The sequence below is a fragment of the Rhopilema esculentum genome, chromosome 8, assembly GCF_057945365.1.
Source record: "Rhopilema esculentum isolate cy_ngs chromosome 8, ASM5794536v1, whole genome shotgun sequence".
Classification (NCBI taxonomy): domain Eukaryota; kingdom Metazoa; phylum Cnidaria; class Scyphozoa; order Rhizostomeae; family Rhizostomatidae; genus Rhopilema; species Rhopilema esculentum.
This window is the reverse complement of record NC_142822.1, coordinates 11681099-11701876: the sequence shown is the minus strand read 5'-3', so window position 1 is coordinate 11701876 and position 20778 is coordinate 11681099. Positions and strand designations below refer to the sequence as shown.

At 38.7% G+C, this 20778-nt stretch overlaps 2 protein-coding genes across 2 annotated transcripts; both read left to right on the top strand.

The window, feature by feature from the left end:
- The first annotated feature begins 23 nt into the window (after nt 1-23).
- On the top strand, nt 24-1994 carry LOC135694962 (vacuolar fusion protein CCZ1 homolog). The gene has a single exon (XM_065213869.2). It carries the CDS (start codon nt 425-427, stop codon nt 1805-1807), a length of 1383 nt encoding a protein of 460 aa, XP_065069941.1. The 5' UTR covers nt 24-424; the 3' UTR covers nt 1808-1994.
- Nucleotides 1995-2133: 139 nt separating this feature from the next.
- Nucleotides 2134-14427, top strand: LOC148959889 (sodium leak channel NALCN-like). The gene is made up of 3 exons (XM_089109564.1): nt 2134-3122; nt 7932-12943; nt 13469-14427. The coding sequence occupies exons 2-3, from the start codon at nt 7948-7950 to the stop codon at nt 13759-13761; spliced, it is 5289 nt and encodes a 1762-aa protein (XP_088965690.1). The 5' UTR covers nt 2134-3122; nt 7932-7947; the 3' UTR covers nt 13762-14427.
- The last annotated feature ends 6351 nt before the right edge of the window (nt 14428-20778 follow it).

The window sequence follows — 20778 nt, the reverse complement described above, 5'->3', positions numbered from 1 at the left end:
TCGCTTTGGCTGGCCTGGCTGCGGTAGTGGACGACATTTGAAACTGCGAGCAAAAAGCTATCGAAAATATCAAGACAATTTTATAACTGGAATTGAATGATGATAATGGAAGCATTTCCATTTCGCGGTTGACATTTCTTTCGCACAAACCAAACAGGGAAAAATTTGTTCTAGCCACAGCGTCACACGGCCATTTGATTGAAAAGCTCTTGAATCAAAGTTTTCTCTTATTGGTTTAAATCGATCAAGCTCAACGGTACGTGCATTTCACTCCCGTGAAAATAAAATTGAGCGCAATAGGAGACAGACTACATTTAACAGGGACTTTAGAGGCAGTACAAAGGGCAGGGCCAAAATTTGGTCAGATGGATATTTTTTATAGCCTCTCTTTGATTCCTCTTGCAACATATCAGATTTATCGAAAATGGCGTCAGGGATCCGTAGTTGTGGATTATTGAGTTTCTTTATTTACAATGACAGCTATGGTACTCGGGAGGGAACAGAAGGGGAGAAAACGATGTTATACATACCACAAGAGGAAGATATTGACTCGCAGATAAAGCAAGTCGGATTGTGCGAAGCCTTGATCCAATTCACAAAGACATTTAATCCGACAACGCCTTGCGAAGTTCTTCACACCCAGAAATCCAGGCAAGTTTTCTTGAATCCGGAAGGTCGATTTTTTATGGCCATGACTGTAAAGATCCCATACAATCAAAGAATACTAAAAGATGGAAAGCGAGCTGTGGAATATTTTGAAGAAGAAGTGCAGGACAAAGTGCTGCAGGAAGTTCTCAAACAGGCCTACGCCATGTTCAGGCTTTTTAACGGACCATTCACGAGAATTTTGAAGAAATCAGGTCTTGAGAGCCTGAAGGAAAAACTGAAGTATTTCTATTCGCGCTACTTACAAACACTCAATTTCTCCCAGTTTGATATCCTTGATATTTATCACGGACTAACATTTTTACCAGTCGACCAAAGTGTTTTTCTCCGTGTACAATGCTTTTGTAATCTTGTCGAGACAACGTTTCCCTGCATTTCACACAGCTGTTTTCTATACAATGATCAGCTTCTTTGGACGACAATAGAACAAGAAGATATGAGAATCCTATTCAAGTACTTGACAACTAGTTTGTTTCCTGCTACAATGGAAAATGAGGTTGATGCCAAGGTCTCAATGCAGTCAAATACGCAAAACGTAGGTAAATTTCTTACTGCATCAGTTGATCAAACAGATCAGCTGACAAGTACAGCCAAGAGATCACCAAGATTGTTCATATGGACCAATGGTGAACTAAAAGAGTATTACCTTATTGTCTTTAAGGCAATGAGTGCCGTTATTTGCATGTTGGCTTCGACTGATCCCCCTCTGACAGTAGAGTTCTACTTAAAGTTGCAAACCTTTCTTGGAGCCCAGATGACACATCTTTCACACAAGATAATGGAGCACATATTAAAAATGCCAGCTAGCCAGAGTGATCAACAATATAGGTTCTTGTACTTCAACAAGATGAATCTAGCTGTGAAGACTAGTATTCATAGCAAAAGGGCGTCTCAGGTAACTAGCGTTACACCAGATATGATGAAGCTGATTGTTGATATTCACAGTGATCTTGATAAAATGCCTGGAGATAGAGAAATGATTATGAAGAACTTGGCAGATTGTTGGATTGTTGGAAGAAGGTCAGACAAAAGAGAGTTCTTTGTAATTCTTAATCAAAAGAATGCTAGTTTGGTTGACATAAATGATGAGGTTCGAAGATTAATATCAACTAGTTTTAATAATGTATTTTTTGTAAATTGAGTGCCTGGATATCATTGTTTACTAAAATATATCCAATGCTTGTTACAATTTAGATATATTTTAGTTGTGTATTGTAAAAATAAGTACAATAATGCTGTAAATAAAAGAACCATTGACGATAATTAAACAAATATTGTATAATTTTGAAAAAATACATTGCATATTTCATTACAAATTATGCTGATGGTGTCTAGTTTTGTTTCACAAGTTTTATCCTCTTGCGTTTATATTCAAGTGACACAGTCAAGGGTATTGGCCCAATCACAGTCTAGGGAGTGGGACAATAGCAGCAATTCCTTCACAAATTTTATCATAAAAATATGAGAAACAAACATGATAGCCTTTGCTCACCATTTTAAAAGAGCTTTACCTTGACTTTCGGTCATAAAAAACAAATTCCCAAACAGGGGACAGGGAGCTGCTAAATTCTTTCTGATTTAGAGAAAACTTTTGTCACAACCAACCATAAAAGCAATGACAGTCTCAGCCATATCTCTTACAATGTGACGTTCATGTGCAGCTCATATAATGGGCCAAGTTGTGTTGAACTTTTTACAGTCACATTTGAATCTGCGTTCAAGAAGCAGCATCTAATTAAAGCTGGATAGTTTTCCCTGCTAGGTCAATCTAGCCCAGTATGCAACATTTTCTTGTTGGCAATAATAGACCCTATCACTTGATTTCTAATATTTCAATCAAACAAGGAAATTTCATTAATTTGAAATTTCAGCATTTTTATAGACAACAAAAAAACTAAAAAGTGAACACCCTAATCTGTTCTTTTTAAATTTATCTTTTAAGTTCTGCTGATCTCATGAACTCACTACAACATCCTTCATATGAAACAATTTCTAAAGACGAGAATTTTAAATTCAGCCCATTAAATGGAGGACTAAACGTTTTTGAAAAACATAGGCCCAGTACTTTTGATTTAAATACAACTATTAAATTATTTGCTGTTATCGTTTATCTCCGTTTTGTTTGTTCCCTTGATGTTTATTTTAGTTTTCGTGTCTCGTGTCCGTTTGGTTTTGTGAAAACGAGGTTAGTAATTAGTTTTGGAAAAACAACAGGAAGGTTGGAGCATTGCAACTTTTTAATATCAGGTTGCTAATTCTGCTTTGATAAAGGCAAGTTCTCAAGTCTAATTTGGAAGTCTCTGTTTTTAGTTGTTCGGTAATGAAAGGAATTGCGCGCCATTGGAAATGAAAGGTATGAATCGCTCATTTCCAGCCATCAGAAGGCAGATGTTCACCAACCGGAACCCAAATTTTCGCTGGAAAGAGCATATATAAATTTGCGCTTTCGTTCCAAGGTAAGATTATGCTTTAAAATAATAAAGTCTTCTTAATAATCGTTTTGTATATAGAGTTTGCCTCTTGACAGCTTATTTGCTTAGATAAGAACCGGTTCGCCCAAGGCCAAGGCACTGTTGATAGTTGAATGAAAATTTCGCAGTCAAAATGAGGCAGTTCTGATTCAATGTTCTATGAAAACAATTTATGATCAATCCCATATGATACTACCTGCACCATTTCTCTAAGAAAAAATTAATATGGTGATAATGTGGCGATGTTTATAGGGGGCTGCTTCCATTCCCTTCTGCTTCCAATTTGAGGGGACAACTAAGTGCTATGCAATCACCCTATGATTTATGAAATTTGCGTCTCGTATGTAGTACTCTAGACCCACTTCCATTTCAAGCTCAAAAAGTACCAAGCAGGGCTGCACTAACATTTTTAAAGCCATCTGGCTGTCAACTTCGAATGAGATGTTGTGCAAGTGAACCTGTTGTTTCCTATTTTACATGGAAAGTAGGCATGAAATCATGCAGATAGTTTATGTATGCTTAGGCTTTGTTATGCATTATTGTTCAAAAATCTCTTTATTTTGATATGGAGATTAATATTAGTTGAGACTGACACAAAATCTTTCTAACATTTCACTCTAAATGAGGACTAAGGAGGCACAAAGGCAAAAGGCAGCTCGAAATTGTCTACCCTATGGACAAGCTGATACAGATTTTTGAACACTTGGTCCTGCCATGCTCTACTGCAATCTTTGCATATCAGATTCCTTGACCCAACCCATTGCTAACATCATGGCTGCAAATTGCTGTTCATGTGACACCCTTTACTGATTATAACATGTATATACATTTCCCCTCCCAAAAGTTTTTGCGCAATTGGGTAAAATTTGCCTAATTCTTATGTAACTTGGATGTAAGTGAGAAGTATAATTAACATTTGGCAAGAAAATAAGACATTAGTGTCTTAAAATAATCAAACAAATGTATTACTTGAATTTTGTTCTGAGAAGGTCATAAAGTCTTCGGCCATGTAGGTCGTTCATATAATGAAATTGCAAAACAAGTTGGTTACATGAAGTCTACTGCCCATAGAGTCTGCAAGCTGTATGCAAAAGTGGTTTACTGGTTTACTGCAAAAATGGTTTACTGCAAAAATGGTTTAAGTTGAGATTTCTGGTCCAAAAAAGTTCTGAGGAGAACAAAATAATTGTAGCAAGGGCTGTGAAGAAGCTATGCACATCAACTTTAAAGAACTTGAGATACCAATTCAAGTAACCATGAAGTTTTGTGACCAATATCCTTTCAAAACATTGTAGGGCATTTTGGATCAAAAAGCGAAATAGGAAACTGCATCCTAATTTATCAACCAATAAACACACTCACCAGCAAAACTTAGCCATAGTCAAGAAGGAATGACTAGAATCTATCTACATAAGCATCTATTTCGATCCACAACTGGGTATATATATTTCTTAGCGTAGAGTTTTTGATCTATGTTCTGACGTTTTAAACTCTGAAGAGTGTCTGACGAAAAGCTTTAGTTTACTAAATGTTTGCTTTTTTCAAAGCCATTTAATAAATATTCCTTTAAATAAATTCCAAGTAACAGGGAGAAAATTCAGCAGTGGCCTGGGGTTGCATCAGGGCTGCCCCTTTGTATTTTTATAAGTGAGCTGGAATCTCTCCCCTCATTTGCTGAGGCGAGCTAAATCAGTAACACATAGAATATACTTAAAGCACAATCAACAGATGATTTAATAAGCCCCTTTAGTATCTGTCGGTTGCCTTTAATAGCCTCAGTCAGGAGTATGCTGTTTTACTTCTTTCAATTTGTATTTGCTTCAACCGTGACTTAGGCACCCCCTTTACTTGAAGTATTTGAAAGAACAGACTCTTTCAGTTTCATGTACACAAAAACAACAATTCTCTTGCAAAACAATCTTTTTGTTGCACAGAATTTGAAAATGGCTTTGAAAAAAAAAATTAAAACAAGCTGAAGTTATACGTCTAGCACTCTTCAGAGAATAAAACGTCAGGACATAGATGGAAAACTCTACGCTGAAATACCCAGTTTTGGATCGAAATAGGGCAATCAGAAAACGTGAGCACATGACTGTTGAGGTTGTCCAATCAGTGCCCCTTTCCTATTGAAAATATTACCAACGGAGTTCTAAGGTGAAAACGAACTCACTTATGTCTAAACAAAAGCGGTTGGTCATGTTTATATAGTAGATAGATTTACAAACTGCTAGATGGAACGATGATCAGGCTTTGCCAATAATGCAAAACATGTCGCCGTTATAGTTTTCACCCAATCTGGGTTTTTCAGTAAATGCTGCTGGATAGTGGAATTCCATATTTTGGTTGTCGTTTTTGATCTGCAAGACAGAGTATCCTGTTCTCTTTGAGGGATAGTTTTGTTTCTATTGCTGGAAGGGACCTGCTGTCTTATTATATCCCCAATCTACAATTCCTACCAATTTCTTCGACTTTCCTTCCAAAAATATTCCTGTTTTCTTAAGATTGAAAAGTTCTAATCGCTACAAACGTACCTTTTGGTTAACTATCTTTTTCCAAATAGATAGAAGTTTATGCCTATCATAACAAAAACCGCCCAACAAGCAAAAAGTTAGTTGCAAAAAAAGCAGAAATTGCTGTTACAAAAATAAACCAATTAACCCTTGTGCGTTTTCATAATTCTCTGAATAGGAAATTTTAGGGGAGCGATTCTTCCTTCATGTTCTGTTTAGGAGAGCAGTTCATAGCTCTCCTCAGGTTGTGAGCGCGAGGTAGCGCTCGCCTCAAACGGCAAGGCCTGGTTGCATTACGCCTAATGGTGTCATTCTTTTGGGGTCTTCTGTCAAAGCTGCATTTTATGTTGCCATCCTCAAGGAAAACCTTTCACAAAGTGCAAAGGAAGCTATTGCTATATAAATAAGCTTTTCAACAAGACAATGCTCCATGTCCCATAGCTAAGGATACAAGCAAATGTTTTCCTGCCGACAGAATCCTAACGCTTCCAGGGCTTCCCAAAGTCCCAATCTGAATATAATTTAAAGCGCTATAGCTTTTCTTGTTTTCATATAAAGAAAAGAACAAATCAAAATTTCAAAAGACTGAGCAACAGTTAATTGATAAAATCTTTGACATTTGGGCAAATATTCCTGGCCATTTCATTGGTAATTTCCAAACATAAATTCTTTGCAAATTCCATCCTGTTAATTTTCTAAATGGATTCCCCACCAAATACTCAAAGCAAGATCACAAGTGAACTTACCGATGGCCTTGAATTTAAAAATATGTGCAATTTATACTTTGTTCTGTGAGTGGCTGAAGTTCTGAGGTTTTTTCTGTTGTCATTCTATAAATACAATTTTTTCTTTTGTTTTCATTAACTTGACCCTGTACTGATGCAATTTATGTCAGAATACTTTTGGGAAGGGAGTGCATGATATGAAAGTAAAAAAATAGATTGTCCACTTCCTATTGACAATAAAAAATGCCTGTTTTAGTATGGATTGAAATGTAATTTTGGCATCACATATTGAAACAAACTCAGAATTTCGGTTTTTTTCAGGTATTGCTTGGATCTTTGTCTATTGATTGGATGATTGCATTGTTGATCTAATTTCCTCGATGTTTAATAAAAGAATGATTATTTTCTCGGTAAATCTTAAAATTGAAGCCATAAATATATTTTATATTTTTATTGCATTTTTATAGGTTAAAGCATTGTTCGGGCCTCAATTTATGTCACTCTTTCAGTAAACACGGGTTTTTTTCAAATCCAGATATTCCTGGCTCTGCTCATCAGCTATTACGATGTTTGAAGTTTCATCAATATACCTTGAATCAAATAGGAAGAATGCCATTTTCTAGGCAATGACATATTTAATCAATAAATTAAGAATTTTGGTCACCAATGCGTGGGGTTTCTTCAAGCAATAAAGGCGGAATATTGTGTTAATCTTCAACAAATTATAGCATCGCACTGCCTGAAGGCCAACCTATTGAAGTGAGAGATATTTGAATTCGCAGCAACTAAGTATGAATGCATTATTAAATAGACAAACTAATCCCAAAGTAACGGTCAATTTAGATTGAAGATTATCAGAGTCAAATTACTTGTCACAGTCGGTAGACACAAACCGGTCCGAGCCATACCAAAGGCAAACGCATACAGCCGAAATCGGGTTTTGTGCCAGAAGAGCCCTAATACCTTGAATCTATTACAAAATCGGTATTTGAAATCGAAATTAACTTTCCCATGTCATTATCTATCAGTCGAACATATTCATGTTTTCCTTTGGAGACTTAACATGGATGTTTAGAGGCAGCCACAAATTTTTCCACATTACAAACAGAAAACATCACACCTTCTTGCGGCCCTAGGTTCTTCAAAACGAACCTTGCCAAAGTTTTTTGAATTATTTGTTCAAATTCTGTGTCGTCTAGTACAGGGTTCGCAGAACATATTGCGGTTTTGGGGGCTCAACTTCACAAATAGAATTGCATTTACAGGCGTCATGCGTTCCAGAAAAATTAAGCTTAAATCTTAATATTTTTTTCTGCCAGCAGCCATCTTTATGACGTGTTGTACGATGAAAAAATGTGGCAGAACGTTTTCCATTTCGGGCTTATCTGTTCAAATCAGCATTTTCTTTAAAAATAAGACATTTATAAAATGCTTTATTCAAATATGTAAATAACCTAATAAAATGATGTTTTGCTGTACATTATAAGAAAACTTCGACCCGACGCTGAAATCTATAAAGGAAACGTTTCCAAATGAAATTTTCCTCTCTCTCTTTTTAGAAAAGATTCCGATAGCATGGCTACACTTTCGGTGCCTCAAAATGAGGCAAACAATGAAATAAGACATTTGCCCCAAACCAGCAAATCGCCAATAAGTGGGGATTCCCTTAGCTTTGAAGTTGATGATCAGGACTCTGGGCCGAGAACCAATGATGTGCATGCATCGCTGCTACGCCGGCTGTCATTGGTCGAGTTTCATGCGACTAGAAGTGGGTTTGAGTTCCGCCGAAGACTGTGGTTTAAAGCATTGATAACGTTGACGTGTATTACAAGTTTTACATCTGTGTCCCTAAACACGCCATATAACATTAAAAGTCAGCCAAGACTCTTGAAGATAACGTTTGGCCTAGATCTTGCAGCTGTGCTTGTCCTGACTGCAGAATGTTGCTTAAAAATCACAGAAAAAGGCTTTTTTCGCCAAAAGAAGTCTTATCTTCGCAGCCCAGGTCGTATTTTTGAGTTTACGATGGTGCTGTTTATTTGGATTTCGCTCATTTTTCATGCCCTAGAGATGGCTGACGTGATAAACCCCTTTAAAACGGATTGGTACAAGAGTGTGTCTGGTTTGCGCTGTCCTAGGCCATTGTTGCTGTTTAGAGTTGGCAAGAATTTGCTTCATGTTGGAATTCCAAAAAGTGTTTCAAAAAAGCCTCTGAGACAAATACGGAACGTTTTGTTATTTGCCGGTTATGCTATGACACTAGCTGCAATTATAGGGGTGCAAATATTTGGCTCTTTATCGGGGTACTGCGTCAAAAGCACTGTAAACACAGAGAAAGTTACTTACCAAGATTTTATGATCCCAGCCTCCAGATGCAATGTCCATTCTCATGACTCAGGCTACAAATGTCCAGAGGGTTTCGCTTGTAAGGAGATCAAAGGCACTGGGTTTTACCACATGAACACCTATTTCAAGCATACTGCCGTCGGATTGCTTACTGTCTATGAAGCTCAGTCGCAGGAGGGCTGGACCCGAGTCATGTACGATGCAATGGACAGTCAAAATGACTTAGCTGCGGTCGTCTACTTCTTAATTCTCATCATCTTCATTGCTTGGTTGGCAAAAAACATTTTTATTGCCATAGTAACCGAAGTGTTTGCAGACTTGCGTAGCCAAGTTCACAGGTTTTACAGTACGCCATCCAAGAACATTACTAAAGATTCCTCAAAGATTTTTGTTCACCGCAAGACGGATTCCGGATTGCAACTCATTCAAGGAGATCAATTCGAAAAAACCGACGTCATCAGATACACACTAAGGCGCATTGTCAAGTCACGTGTGTTCCGCTATTTCTTTTTGCTGTGTATCGTTTGTGACGCCCTGCTTCAAGGATATTTGACAGACCAAGACCGCATTTTCACACAGATTGCATTCACATTGCTGTTTGATCTCGAGGTTCTTCTCAAACTTATTGGTTATGGGCCTAAAGTATACTTTAACTGTGTCCCCCATCGTTTTGAGACTTTTTTGGCAGTTGGAAGCTCAGCATTTCTTGCGCCACTTTGTTTGAGACGGGAAGGCTTGGAGACATATGCATTGTTCAAAGTATTGCGTCCTTTTCGCTTGATTTTGGCGTCACCAAGTCTTGCATCATTTCTAAAGCGCATTCTTGGAAGTGGCAAAAAATTGGGAAGCTTGCTGTTGTTTACAATGATATTTTTACTGGTGGCTGCCGGTGTGAGCTTGCAGTTGTTTTGTAACATCAAAATTACCGGCAATCCTCTAACTGTCGATGATATTTCCTTCAAAACCTTTCCAGCAGCAACTCGTGCTATGTTTCAAGTTCTTATGCAAGAAGCGTGGAATGATGTCCTGCATACCATGCTGGAAAAGGGAGGCCAAGAATACGCAATTTTGATTTTCTTGTTTTTTATTCTCTACCACGTGCTAGCAACGCTTATTCTTATTAGTGTTTTTGTAGCTTTGATCTTGGATAATCTTGAGCTTGACGAAGAAGTCAAAATTATCAAGCAACACCAACTGCGTGAAGTCGCTGACTTGAACCAGAAATTGCCTCTCAGACTGAGGGTATTTGAGAACCTGAAAGCAAGGCCCAAAATTGTCAAAATGGAAAAGATTGGCTGCAGTATTCCAAAAGTAAGAGAGAGCTTCATGACAAACTACTTGCAAGTTGATTCAAACGTTGATGTAGTTCGTGGTGATTTAGACTTTGATCATGCGCAGACGATGCCTTCATTAATAGCCGAGCAAGGTGCTTCTGCAAGAGAACTCGGAATCAATCTTGTCAGCATGTCAAGCGAGCCTCCATCTCTGTACACAAACAAAACACTTAGAAAACAATCCAGTGTCTCTGCCTTAATAAAGTGGTCACACGAGAAGAAAGGTGACTTTGACTCCAGCCTGCATCGCGGAAGGATTGCACCCCGTGGCGGTGGTGGCTCTGCAATTAGGCGAAAAGTTTCCAATCAACAGCAGTCAACAGAAGCCAGTCCCGCAGGACCCTCAAGAGCCGTTCTTGGCCGTACCCATTCCGCAAACCTTGCTATAGCAGTGAAAGGCAACATTGTCTCTTCGAACCACTTGAGCTTTATTTCAGCTGAAAAAGCCAGTGAAAAGAACCTTGATGTGGTGCGCTTAAGGTTGCGTGAAGCCCAGCGTAGAAAAGAGAGGCAAGTGCAGAACCTTCGAGAGAACTACCCATACTTTGACAAGTCTTTGTTCTTTCTGCCATATGACAACAGAATCCGGGTTATAATCCGCAAGATCGTCCATGCGAGGTATGTGGCGTTTTCAGACAAAGCTGAGACGAGGCTATTTAGTGCTTTCAGCTTAAATAGGTTTAGAATATACCTTGGATCCCAAGCCTATTTGGATTGGTTTATGATGCTACTGACTCACCTTTCCTGCTATGTGATGATGCTAGAAACACCTCAGCAAAGAACATTTCAGTACCCACTCACAAAGTATGTCGAGTACATTTTTGTCATCACAACTACAATTGAAATTGGTCTGAAGATTCTTGCCGATGGGTTTTTCCTAACCCCAACCGCATTGACAAAAGACTTTGGGGGAGTTTTGCATGTATTCATATACATCGTCGGCCTCGTTTACATCTGCTGGCACCCGGGACATATTAGGCCAACCTCTATGGCCCAAATTTTACTTGTACTGCGTGCATTAAGACCTCTTAGAATTATAACACTTTCGCCACCTTTACGAAATGTTGTTCAAATTTTCGTACGAGGTTACAAAGACATTCTCAAAGTTGCTGTGTTGCAGCTTTTGCTCATGTTTGTATTTGCTAATTACGGTGTTCAAATGTTCCAAGGCCGTTTAGGCCGGTGCACAGAAGCATCGATTAAAACAAGAGATAAGTGCACTGGACTGTGCAATGTGACTCTTGCAGCTCCGTCTAGCACAAGAGGCCTTAGTGGCCAAGAAGTCTCCGTGACAGTCCCATGTGTCTGGCAAAACCCGCGCAACTTTAATTTTGAAACCTTTCCGGATGCTTTTCTTGCTTTATTTGAGGTTTTGTCTTTAGAAGGGTGGACTGTCGTTCGCGACATTATGGGCAAGCAAATTGGGCATTCTGCCAGCTTATACCTCCATGCCTATGTGTTTCTTGCTGGCCTTATCGGACTAACTTTATTCATTGGTGTAGTTGTGAGCAATTTCAATGAAAACAAAGGAACAGCCCTGCTCACTGTGGACCAGCGAAGGTGGCAAGATTTGAAGAAGAGATTGAAGCTGTCACAGCCTATACACGTGCCACCACGGCCTGAGAACAGCGAGAAAAAGGCGCGTGTTTATGACTTTTTGCAAAAAAAGTTTTACCGCTTCACATATATCTTCATTGTTTTGCTAAATGGTTGTACATTGATGTCTGTGAATTGGTACCCAACCAGTTTAAAGAATTTCAAAAATGACGACAACGACGGTAGCCATGCTTCGTTTACTGGCATTGCAATCGTGTTCACATACGTCTACCTGATTGATCTGATAATAAAACTGCAAGCGTATGGCTTGACTGGCTACTGGCTTAGCTGGCGAAACCGATTTGATGCAATTTTTACGCTTCTTGGTGTAGTCTGGTCCATCTTTCAGATAATTTCCTACTGGCATGTCAGCTTTCAACCAACAACACTTCGCGGTGGAGTCGCACTGATTATTCTCCGCTTATTCACACTGGTTGGCAAAATCAACTTCCTGAAAATGATTATGCTGACATTAACCATGAGTTTGTTCAAAAGCTTCTACACAATATCAGTTTTATTTGTTTTGATGATGTGCTATGCGCTCGTTGGTGTGATAATGTTCGGCTCAGTCCGATTTGGACTTCATCTCAATCGGCACGCGAGTTTCCGAACAAGCTTTTCAGCAATGTTGCTGTTGTTCAGAATCACCACGGGTGAAGACTGGAACCTACTCATGCATGACTGCATGGTGAAACCGCCAAAGTGCTCGTTGAATGAAAATGACAACTTCTGGGAAACAGACTGTGGAAATGAGTTCTTTGCGCAGCTGTTTTTCTTTAGCTATTACATAATAATAACGTACATCTTCTTGAATTTATTCATTGCCGTTGTCATTGAGAATTTTTCGCTCTTCTCCTCGGCCGATGAAGACATGTTAATGTCAGATACAGATCTAAAAGCCTTTCAAGAAGTTTGGAACATTATCGATAGGGACTGTGCTGGCAAACTGACCCCGAAAAGAGCTAAACTGGCTTTAGGCCTAAGCATCGCAAAGCTCAAATTCAGTGTTACCAATGACCGATTTCTGTACAAGCGCATGTGCGCAGAAATTGACCGAGTTTGTGGTGGCAAGGATGTTTCCTATCATGACTTGTTGCTAGTTTTGGCATACAACGATCCTCGCGTTAAGTTGTCAAGAAATTTGCAGTTGGAGGAAAGACTTGCGAGGGAGGATCAACTACGTGCTATTACGGAGGAGGTTGCTGCGCAGACGATTGGGCTGTGGTGCTTGAGAATGTGGCAAGAGAAGCTAAAGAATAGAAAGAACAATGGACGACTACATGCCAAGCAATCAGGTGTGCTATTTCATTCTCTACTCTTATCTATTATTTGTAAGCTAATAAAGGCCCTTGCCAAGCGGTTTTGGTAGCAAAATATCGCAAAATTCCCTTGCCAAAAGGGAACCCAAACACTGTTTTGTTCATCTCTTCATGCTGGCTAGAAATCGTGGTAAAGTTAGGGGCTTTAGTGATTAACTTTGTTTGAGTGAAGAGAATTGGCAATCCAATTTATATTTCAGTTGAAATTTTTCTTCAGCCTAGTTGTGATGTACTCCCTTGTTGACATGGGGATGTACTTAATACACTCTCTGCTGTTTCTGTTGTTTTAATTGATTTAAACACAGACTGCTAGATTTCTTTTGTCTTTAATCGCCATCTTTGAGATCATGTTTTTCCAGGTAAAAATGTGTTTTTGTCTCAATTCAGGAAAAATTCATTGAGCTTAAAGCCATGTACAGTGTACCAACCTTCTCATGCTATCCAGTAAATGGCTAAGTTGTCAAGTTCATTGTTTTCATCTGCTGTTAATTGTTTTTACAGTTTCGTCTGCTGTGTCGACGATCAGCTATGATAGTGACGTAAGCGAGGCGGACGACTTGAGTGCTTCGATGACTTCAGTCGGTTCCTCGTTGATTGTACCAAGGGTTGGCATTGAGAAGCGGGTCTCTCCAAAAGCAAATCCTGCATCATTGGAACACATTCGCAAGACATCAAGGCAAAAAAGTGAGGACCATTCTGCGCCAAAGCAGGGTGGACATTATTCAGATGACAGCGATATAAGTGAATGGTGGCTGGAGGAAATCGCTTCCAATCTCAATAAAAAGACGCAGTAGTGTGTGCGCACTAGTCTTGTGCAAACAGGGACGCCCGCCAAGAACAACAAATTTAATGAACTGTGAATACACTTTTTCTAGATTTTTAGGAGACTCGGGATTGTAAATAGATCTGATGCATATATACAAGACATTCAGTCATATAAGACATTCAGCTAAGGCTAAATAGATTGTTCGCGGTCTATCATTGTTCATGCTGGATTTTTCTTGCTAAAGTTTTATAAGTAATACTATTGTCCTTATATCGTCATGATACTCGTATATAGAATCGGAACCAAATACGTCTATTTATGAACAGTTATGAATCGAGATCACAGTTATGAATCGAGATCACAGTTATGAATCGAGATCACAGTTATGAATCGAGATCACAGTTATGAATCGAGATCACAGTTATGAATCGAGATCACAGTTTCAATCTCTGCACTTCTTCAGAATTCGGTTGTTAATAGCGTTGCAGTGAAATAAGAGATGAAAAACCAGAAAATATAGAATAGCTTTCGTGAATCTATGTAAACTCTAATTCAATCTGTACCCTAACCCGATCATTTTAATTCAATCCAATTTGCACCCTCTCGCTGCCATTTAGCTGTAATTTTACTGCTGCTCAGTTTCTCGACTTTTTTATCTTGTATCAGATAGTCTTACGTTGTTCTCTGTGTTATAGATGAACGTGTCTCTTTTTTGCCTATATTCTATCATGGATTTTGCTCATCCTTTATATTTATCAATTCACCGTTTGTCGCATATTGACAGCAGTCGAGCGTATCAACAAGGACATCTCAACTACATATTTATGGGAATGCAACTTGACAACACAATGTCAAAATACCTGAATTATTGCCAAATAGTAACAAATAGTAAAAATTTGATTCTATTGGTAAAACAATCCCCGCCAAAAGTCTGGAAACGAGAGTCCGAAGGCAAATTTAGCCATTATGCTCCCCCTTGCAACAATCTTGCTTTGCAATAAAAATAAAGAAAAGGATTAGGGAGTACTTTTTGTGACTTTGGAGATATTTCTCTAGACCATCGACGCTGCCCTTGGGGAGAGGGTGGATTTGGTAGCATTCGGCACAAATGAAAAAATGAAAAACAACGCAATTATCTTGGGTCTTGAAAGTATTTTTTGAGAGGCCTATGGTTTTCTGAGTAGACAGGTTTATGGAAAACAATTTCACGCTAGAAACACTGTTAACAAATTTGCATTACTGCGTATATCTCGCGACCCTCCTTGTTACATCAAAGATCCAAATTCCCGGAATGACGTCAAATGGAAAAGATGAATGTTCGAAAATGTGTGGTAAATGATATTGCTCGCTGGAAACAAATGGTCTCTCTTACCTAGGACCTAAAATCTGAAACGGCCTACACTCTGAAGTGAAATCTACTAAGAACGTAAACTGTTCCAGGCACAAGATCAAGGACACTTTCTTTAAGGACCTCCAAAATCAAGAAAACAGCCTCGATGGACAGGACTGAACTTTAAGAAGCACGGTACTTTTTACCTTTGATACAGTTTATATGTTATACATATTACAATGTTATTCTCTCTCAATGACATCTCTGGCGAGACCATTATCGAACATAGTCATACTGACCTTTCAATGCAATCAGTGCAATTTCAACTGGGGTGTTCTGGAAACTTTCATTTTTATTAAAACTAAAAACTGCAAATGAAAATCTCACTATTAACAGGTAATATTCGATTTGCAGGTAAGGTTAGTTTTAAGTCCTATCGTAAGCTCGAAACGATGAAGCCCGTAATAAAGTAATAAGATCTATTTGTAATGCAAAAAGCTACTATTTCAGCTACTTATACGGAATTAACGCCTGTAGGTTTATCGCAGAGAAATTTCTACATGTCCTTGATTCATGTAAAATGTTTTTGCATATTCTTGTAAATATCCTTAAAGGGCCTCTCCAGCCAAATTTTGCACTTGCATTTTATTGGCTAATCTAAAGGAGTTGAACCTGCTGATCACGAATTCGTTATTTGTTTTTCGATATTTTTCACAGTTTGTGAGATATAAGCTCTTGCATTTCGATAATTGAATTGAATTAACCGACAAAAATTTTTCGGTTTGGTGACACTGTTACGCAATTTTGACGTCACAGTGTATTTCGTTAGTCTCGCCTCAAACCGAATCGAACGTCGGCGATTTGCAAATTAAACACTGCAAGTGATAGTACTCTCAGTTCTGTTCCATCGGCTTTTAGTTTGAGCATTTCAGATATCAATTCTGTAGCCTTTAGTTGTTCATCGTTTCTGGAGAACAACTGAAGTGTCAATTTCGCTTAATTATACGCGAGGGAAGAGCTGGAACAGGAAGCCGTAGCTTTATGGGCCTACACAGGTGATCAAAACAAGGTCGTGACACAGCATGGACACATTCCGACCCGCAAACTTAGAATGATTGTAAACATTTAATAATTTTCGATCCTAAAAAGCTCCTGCTCTAGATTTAGATGCCGTTATCAACGCGTGACCATGACTCCTTCACGATTCGATGGAAGATATACGAAATTCATGGCAAACGAGAGCCGCACATTGTGACGTCAAAATGTCTCAAAACTGATTCGGCTTTTGTCGTTTTTTTCTCGGAAAGGTGCAACTTTAAAGCCTTATAACTTCTAAACTAATTGGAATTTTGCAAAAACAACGACTTTGCCATAATACACGCACCAGATGCTAACTTTTTAGTCAATAAAAAAAATATTTATTTTTTGGCTGGAGAGGCCCTTTAAAAAGTGTTTAAATAAATGTACCTAAAAAATGCGCTCTCCTTATTCTCCGGGAGACTGAAGGGCGAGGCCACAGGAAATTTTCTCAAGGGTCCAGTTTTGTGAATGACTCCGGGGCCCGAGCTGTCTCTCCACGGCCATGATAGTGGCTACCTGTACTACGCTTGTGGTCTTAAATCTTAATTCCACAAAATTTTTATTTATATTCCATTGCTTTATCCTGAGTGTAGTAATTTGAATTGTAAAGTAGTTATTTCGTGGAGTATATTTATGTAATATGTCTTTATTGTAACTGAGTTGGTTCCTTAAAAAATGGCTCAAAAGTGTATAATGGCTTTGATTGCTTGTCGGGCAGGAGAAACTTCTAGATGTTTTGGACTCCATTGGTAATTTTTATTTAGGCTCGCGGCACTGATTGGACAACTATACCGGTCTTGTGCTTGCGTTTTTCTGATTGGCCTATTTCGATCCACAACTGGGTATATATTTTCCATCGTGTTCCATCGTATTATTCTGACGTTTTATGCTCTGAGGAGTGTCAGACGAAAAAGCTTTTAGTATGTCGTAAAATGTTTGCTTTTTTCAAAGCCATTTTCAAATTCTGTACTGCAAAAAAAATTGTTCATATTTCATTTCTGTTGAACCACTCTCTTGAAGCTCAGTGACCTTGGGTCTATTGTGCAGAGCAACCACCCTACTAAATCCCCCATTTCCCCCATCAAATACCTTAACAATACTCTCCTTACTCGCAAAAATCTAAGCCTTAGGAACCTAAGCCAAACGTTTAATTGCGTATTCTGTCTTCTTCCCGAAACTTTCTCGTGTCTTTGCAGGCTGCATAGTCTCTCTTGAACAAGGTCGTTATACCTAGCGTCATAATTCTGTTCTTAATTTTCTTGCCACTTCCTTTAAAACAATAGAAGGGTCCTCTCTCTTTGCCGATATACCTAGCTCATCTTTACCATCTTAACTTGAGACAGTGGCGTAACGCACGGTGTGCACCTTTAAACACAAAACTAAGGGCCCCCGAAAGACTTTTCGAAAAGCGGGTTTTTGAATGAAAACAAATGTTTCTTAAAAGCATTCACAGCAACATTAAAGTGGGGGCAGGATGGGATATGATTTTTGAGCAAACACAATAATGATATAAGATGATGCATATGCATGTAAATTAGGCTTCCCGACATAATACCCTCACAAAATTAAAGTTTTAACTCGCTTAATTCTCACGTCAGAAAAGAAAAAGGAAAGGGTTGGTGCAAAAGGCCCTAAAGAAAAGATGGATAGTTTCGAATTTGTTCTGTTTATAGTCATGTGGGAAAGAATATTGCGTGCTATAAATTATACATCAAACGAATTTCAGTTGCGTAAGTTGGATCTTTCAGTTGCGTCTGGGCTTCTAAACTGCTCAATTTCAGACATAGAGCTACTTCGGAACTCTTCGGAGTCAGTGAGGATGACAGCTTCTGCACTTGCCAGTTCTTGGTGCTCGTCTCATGAATTTACCCAAAAGAGAAACCGCAAAGCCAAGGTTTTCTTTGATAAACTATCTCGAGATGATGCGTTAAGTGATCCAGAAAAAAAGGTTTAAGGTCAAGGTTTTCTACAAAACAGTCGATACAGCTCTTATGCAGCTTCGATTGCGATTTAATGGGCAAAGTTTGGTAACCAACCTTTTCAGGTTTCTTTACAGGCGCGCAACCAGAAATTTCAGAGGGCAGGGGTCCAAGACACAAAAAGGGCACTAATTAAACTTCATTAAAGGTCCACCGGGGCATTTGTTTAGGTACACCGAAAATATGAGCAGTTAGTAAATCTGTAAATATTGTACGCCAGACAAGGGAAACTGATCAATAGAGAAAAGTTGTGGTGTACGGTTTATTTTGTGGTGAGGTGTGATGAAGTTTAGGAGGCCCGAAGGAGGGGGGAAATGGAAAAAACAATGCCTCTTGCGAGCGAAGCGAGCAAAAATTTCGCCACCACACCCTTGCAAATAGCTTAAATTCACTAATTCGTTTAAGATGTTTTACTTTTTAATTATAATTTTGTTACTTTTAATAAATTCCATTTAAAAACGGAATTCATTGCTTTGTGAAGCTCCCTAGACCTCGAGGCCCTAGGGCAATTTGCCCCTTTGTCCCCCTCTCGGCGACCCTGCTGTTATCTCATTTTCCCAGCGCCAGCTCACTTTTGAATAGCAACCCATCATCTTCCATATCCGAAGACATTTTGCGCTTTAAAATATTATTATTGAATTCTTTGCTTCGCACTACAGATTGGAGGAGGTTGAACAGTTCCACGAGCCTTGCCTTCAGCTGGTTTCTGTCTCCAAGTCTTGCCTTCAGCTGATTTGTAATACTGACAAGGAACGGAACAGCTGAACATCAACTTTTTGTGCCATATTTACTGCTTGCTAATACCAGTCCGAAAATATTTCTCTGCATTCGCTCGTTTCATGCAAAGGTCTTCCATGACCCTGTCAACTATGTGACAGGCTTGAAAAATGTCTTGGTTTTTATTCTTGTAACTTTTTACCAGAGGTCGTAGAGGCTCTATCCCGTTCAAAATCTTGTGCCTTTATTTTGGTTTTTGAGTCCCAGAACCATTCTTCTTCAAAGCCAGTGCGTAGCGCATCATAAAACACGCTGTAGAGTTGGGGCTTGAAGATAGACTCTATTACTGCAACATGATGACGTTCGACCCAACAAGTGCGTGAAAGTTTGACTAAATCATTTATCTGTATTCCTGCGAGGTCCATTACATCTCCGGAGTGTGTCATTTACTGTATGACCAACCATTTTAGCGTAATAGTTAAAATATTCAAGCAATTTTCCAGGAAAAAGGGCACTTTTCCCCTTTTGAGAAAAAGGGCAGGGGTCTGGACCCCCAGGACCCCCCCCCGTAGTTGCGCGCCTGCTTTATCCCAAATCACTGGCAAAGTATGAGTTGTCTGTTCATATTTTCATCACAAAAGCAGTAATTGCAGCATATCCAGATGATTTTACAGGAAATTTGGAAACCGAATGGCGGTTATTTGCAAAGGAGTCCAAGAAAGATATTGCAGACAAAGAGTCAATTCTTGAAATTGTTAATTTGATGCTGGAAAGCAGAGTGAGTTCATCCTTTCCAGAAGTGTACAAATTACTAACTCTGTTTGTAACAATCCTAGTTACGGTTGCCAAAGCTGAGAGATCATTTTCAAAACTTAAATTGATTAAAACGTACTTAAGGTCAAAGATAACTCAAGAAAGACTCGATAACTTGGCAATACTGTCCACAGAAGATTCAGAAGCCCAATCAATTGATAAGATTGAACTCATTGAGCGATTCGCACATGTTAATGCTCGAAGGCATAAAAGAATTGGCATATAGAACTTGGAAGTTCTTTTTTCTGATAACATTTCAAATAAAATCATATTCATAACGTTTTTAAGCACTTTTGAACAAACTTTCGCATAATTTACAAAAATTGTATTGATTACGTTTCTTCATCTAGGTCTTATAATATGCTTCATTATTCATAAGGACCACATGAGGACAGAAAGCTTAAAGTTATGTTTGAATTTGTTGCAGAAAAGTAGTCAAGTTATACCAATTTTGACAGTATTTATCAAAGTCTAATGCCCATTCACTTTAGCGAGTTAAACCAGCTTAAAATAAGTCAGATTATTGAGTGGGCCCTTCTAATTGGTCTATCCAACAAATCGGACGCGTTTGATTGGTTGAAATAAAACCTAGTAAAAATGTAGCTGGTTTGACTGTGCCAGTGTGAAGGCAGCATAAGCAAACACTTATTATTCACACCAGCGCAGATTTCTTTAATATTTTGATAAAGTTTAACATTCAAAGTATTACGAAAGGAGAGGAGTTTTATTTCATTTCATGTGCCACCATTAGAGAGCATAAAAATATAATTGGCGGCAGAATCTCTCTTCTTATATTGTACGGGAGAAGGGGGGCACGGGGAGTCAACCGTCCCTGTTGTCCTTTGATAGGAGGGGACCAGAGTGTCCTGTTATTAAAGTGCCCTTGAAGCCGGCCAATTGTAATAATCAGAGAGATTCATATGAAATTCTGATTACAGTGCTTAATTCATGACGACATTTTTCAAAACCTGTAAAATAAATCTTTATTCCAAAAGTTAGCCAATTTCAAGATATCTACAGAAGATTGAAATAAAATGGCAGTCAGTAGAAGGAATTAGTAGAAGCTGGGAGTTATCTTTAAAATGCCCTTTTACTCAAGCCTGCCCCCTTGCCCCTTGGTCGTTCC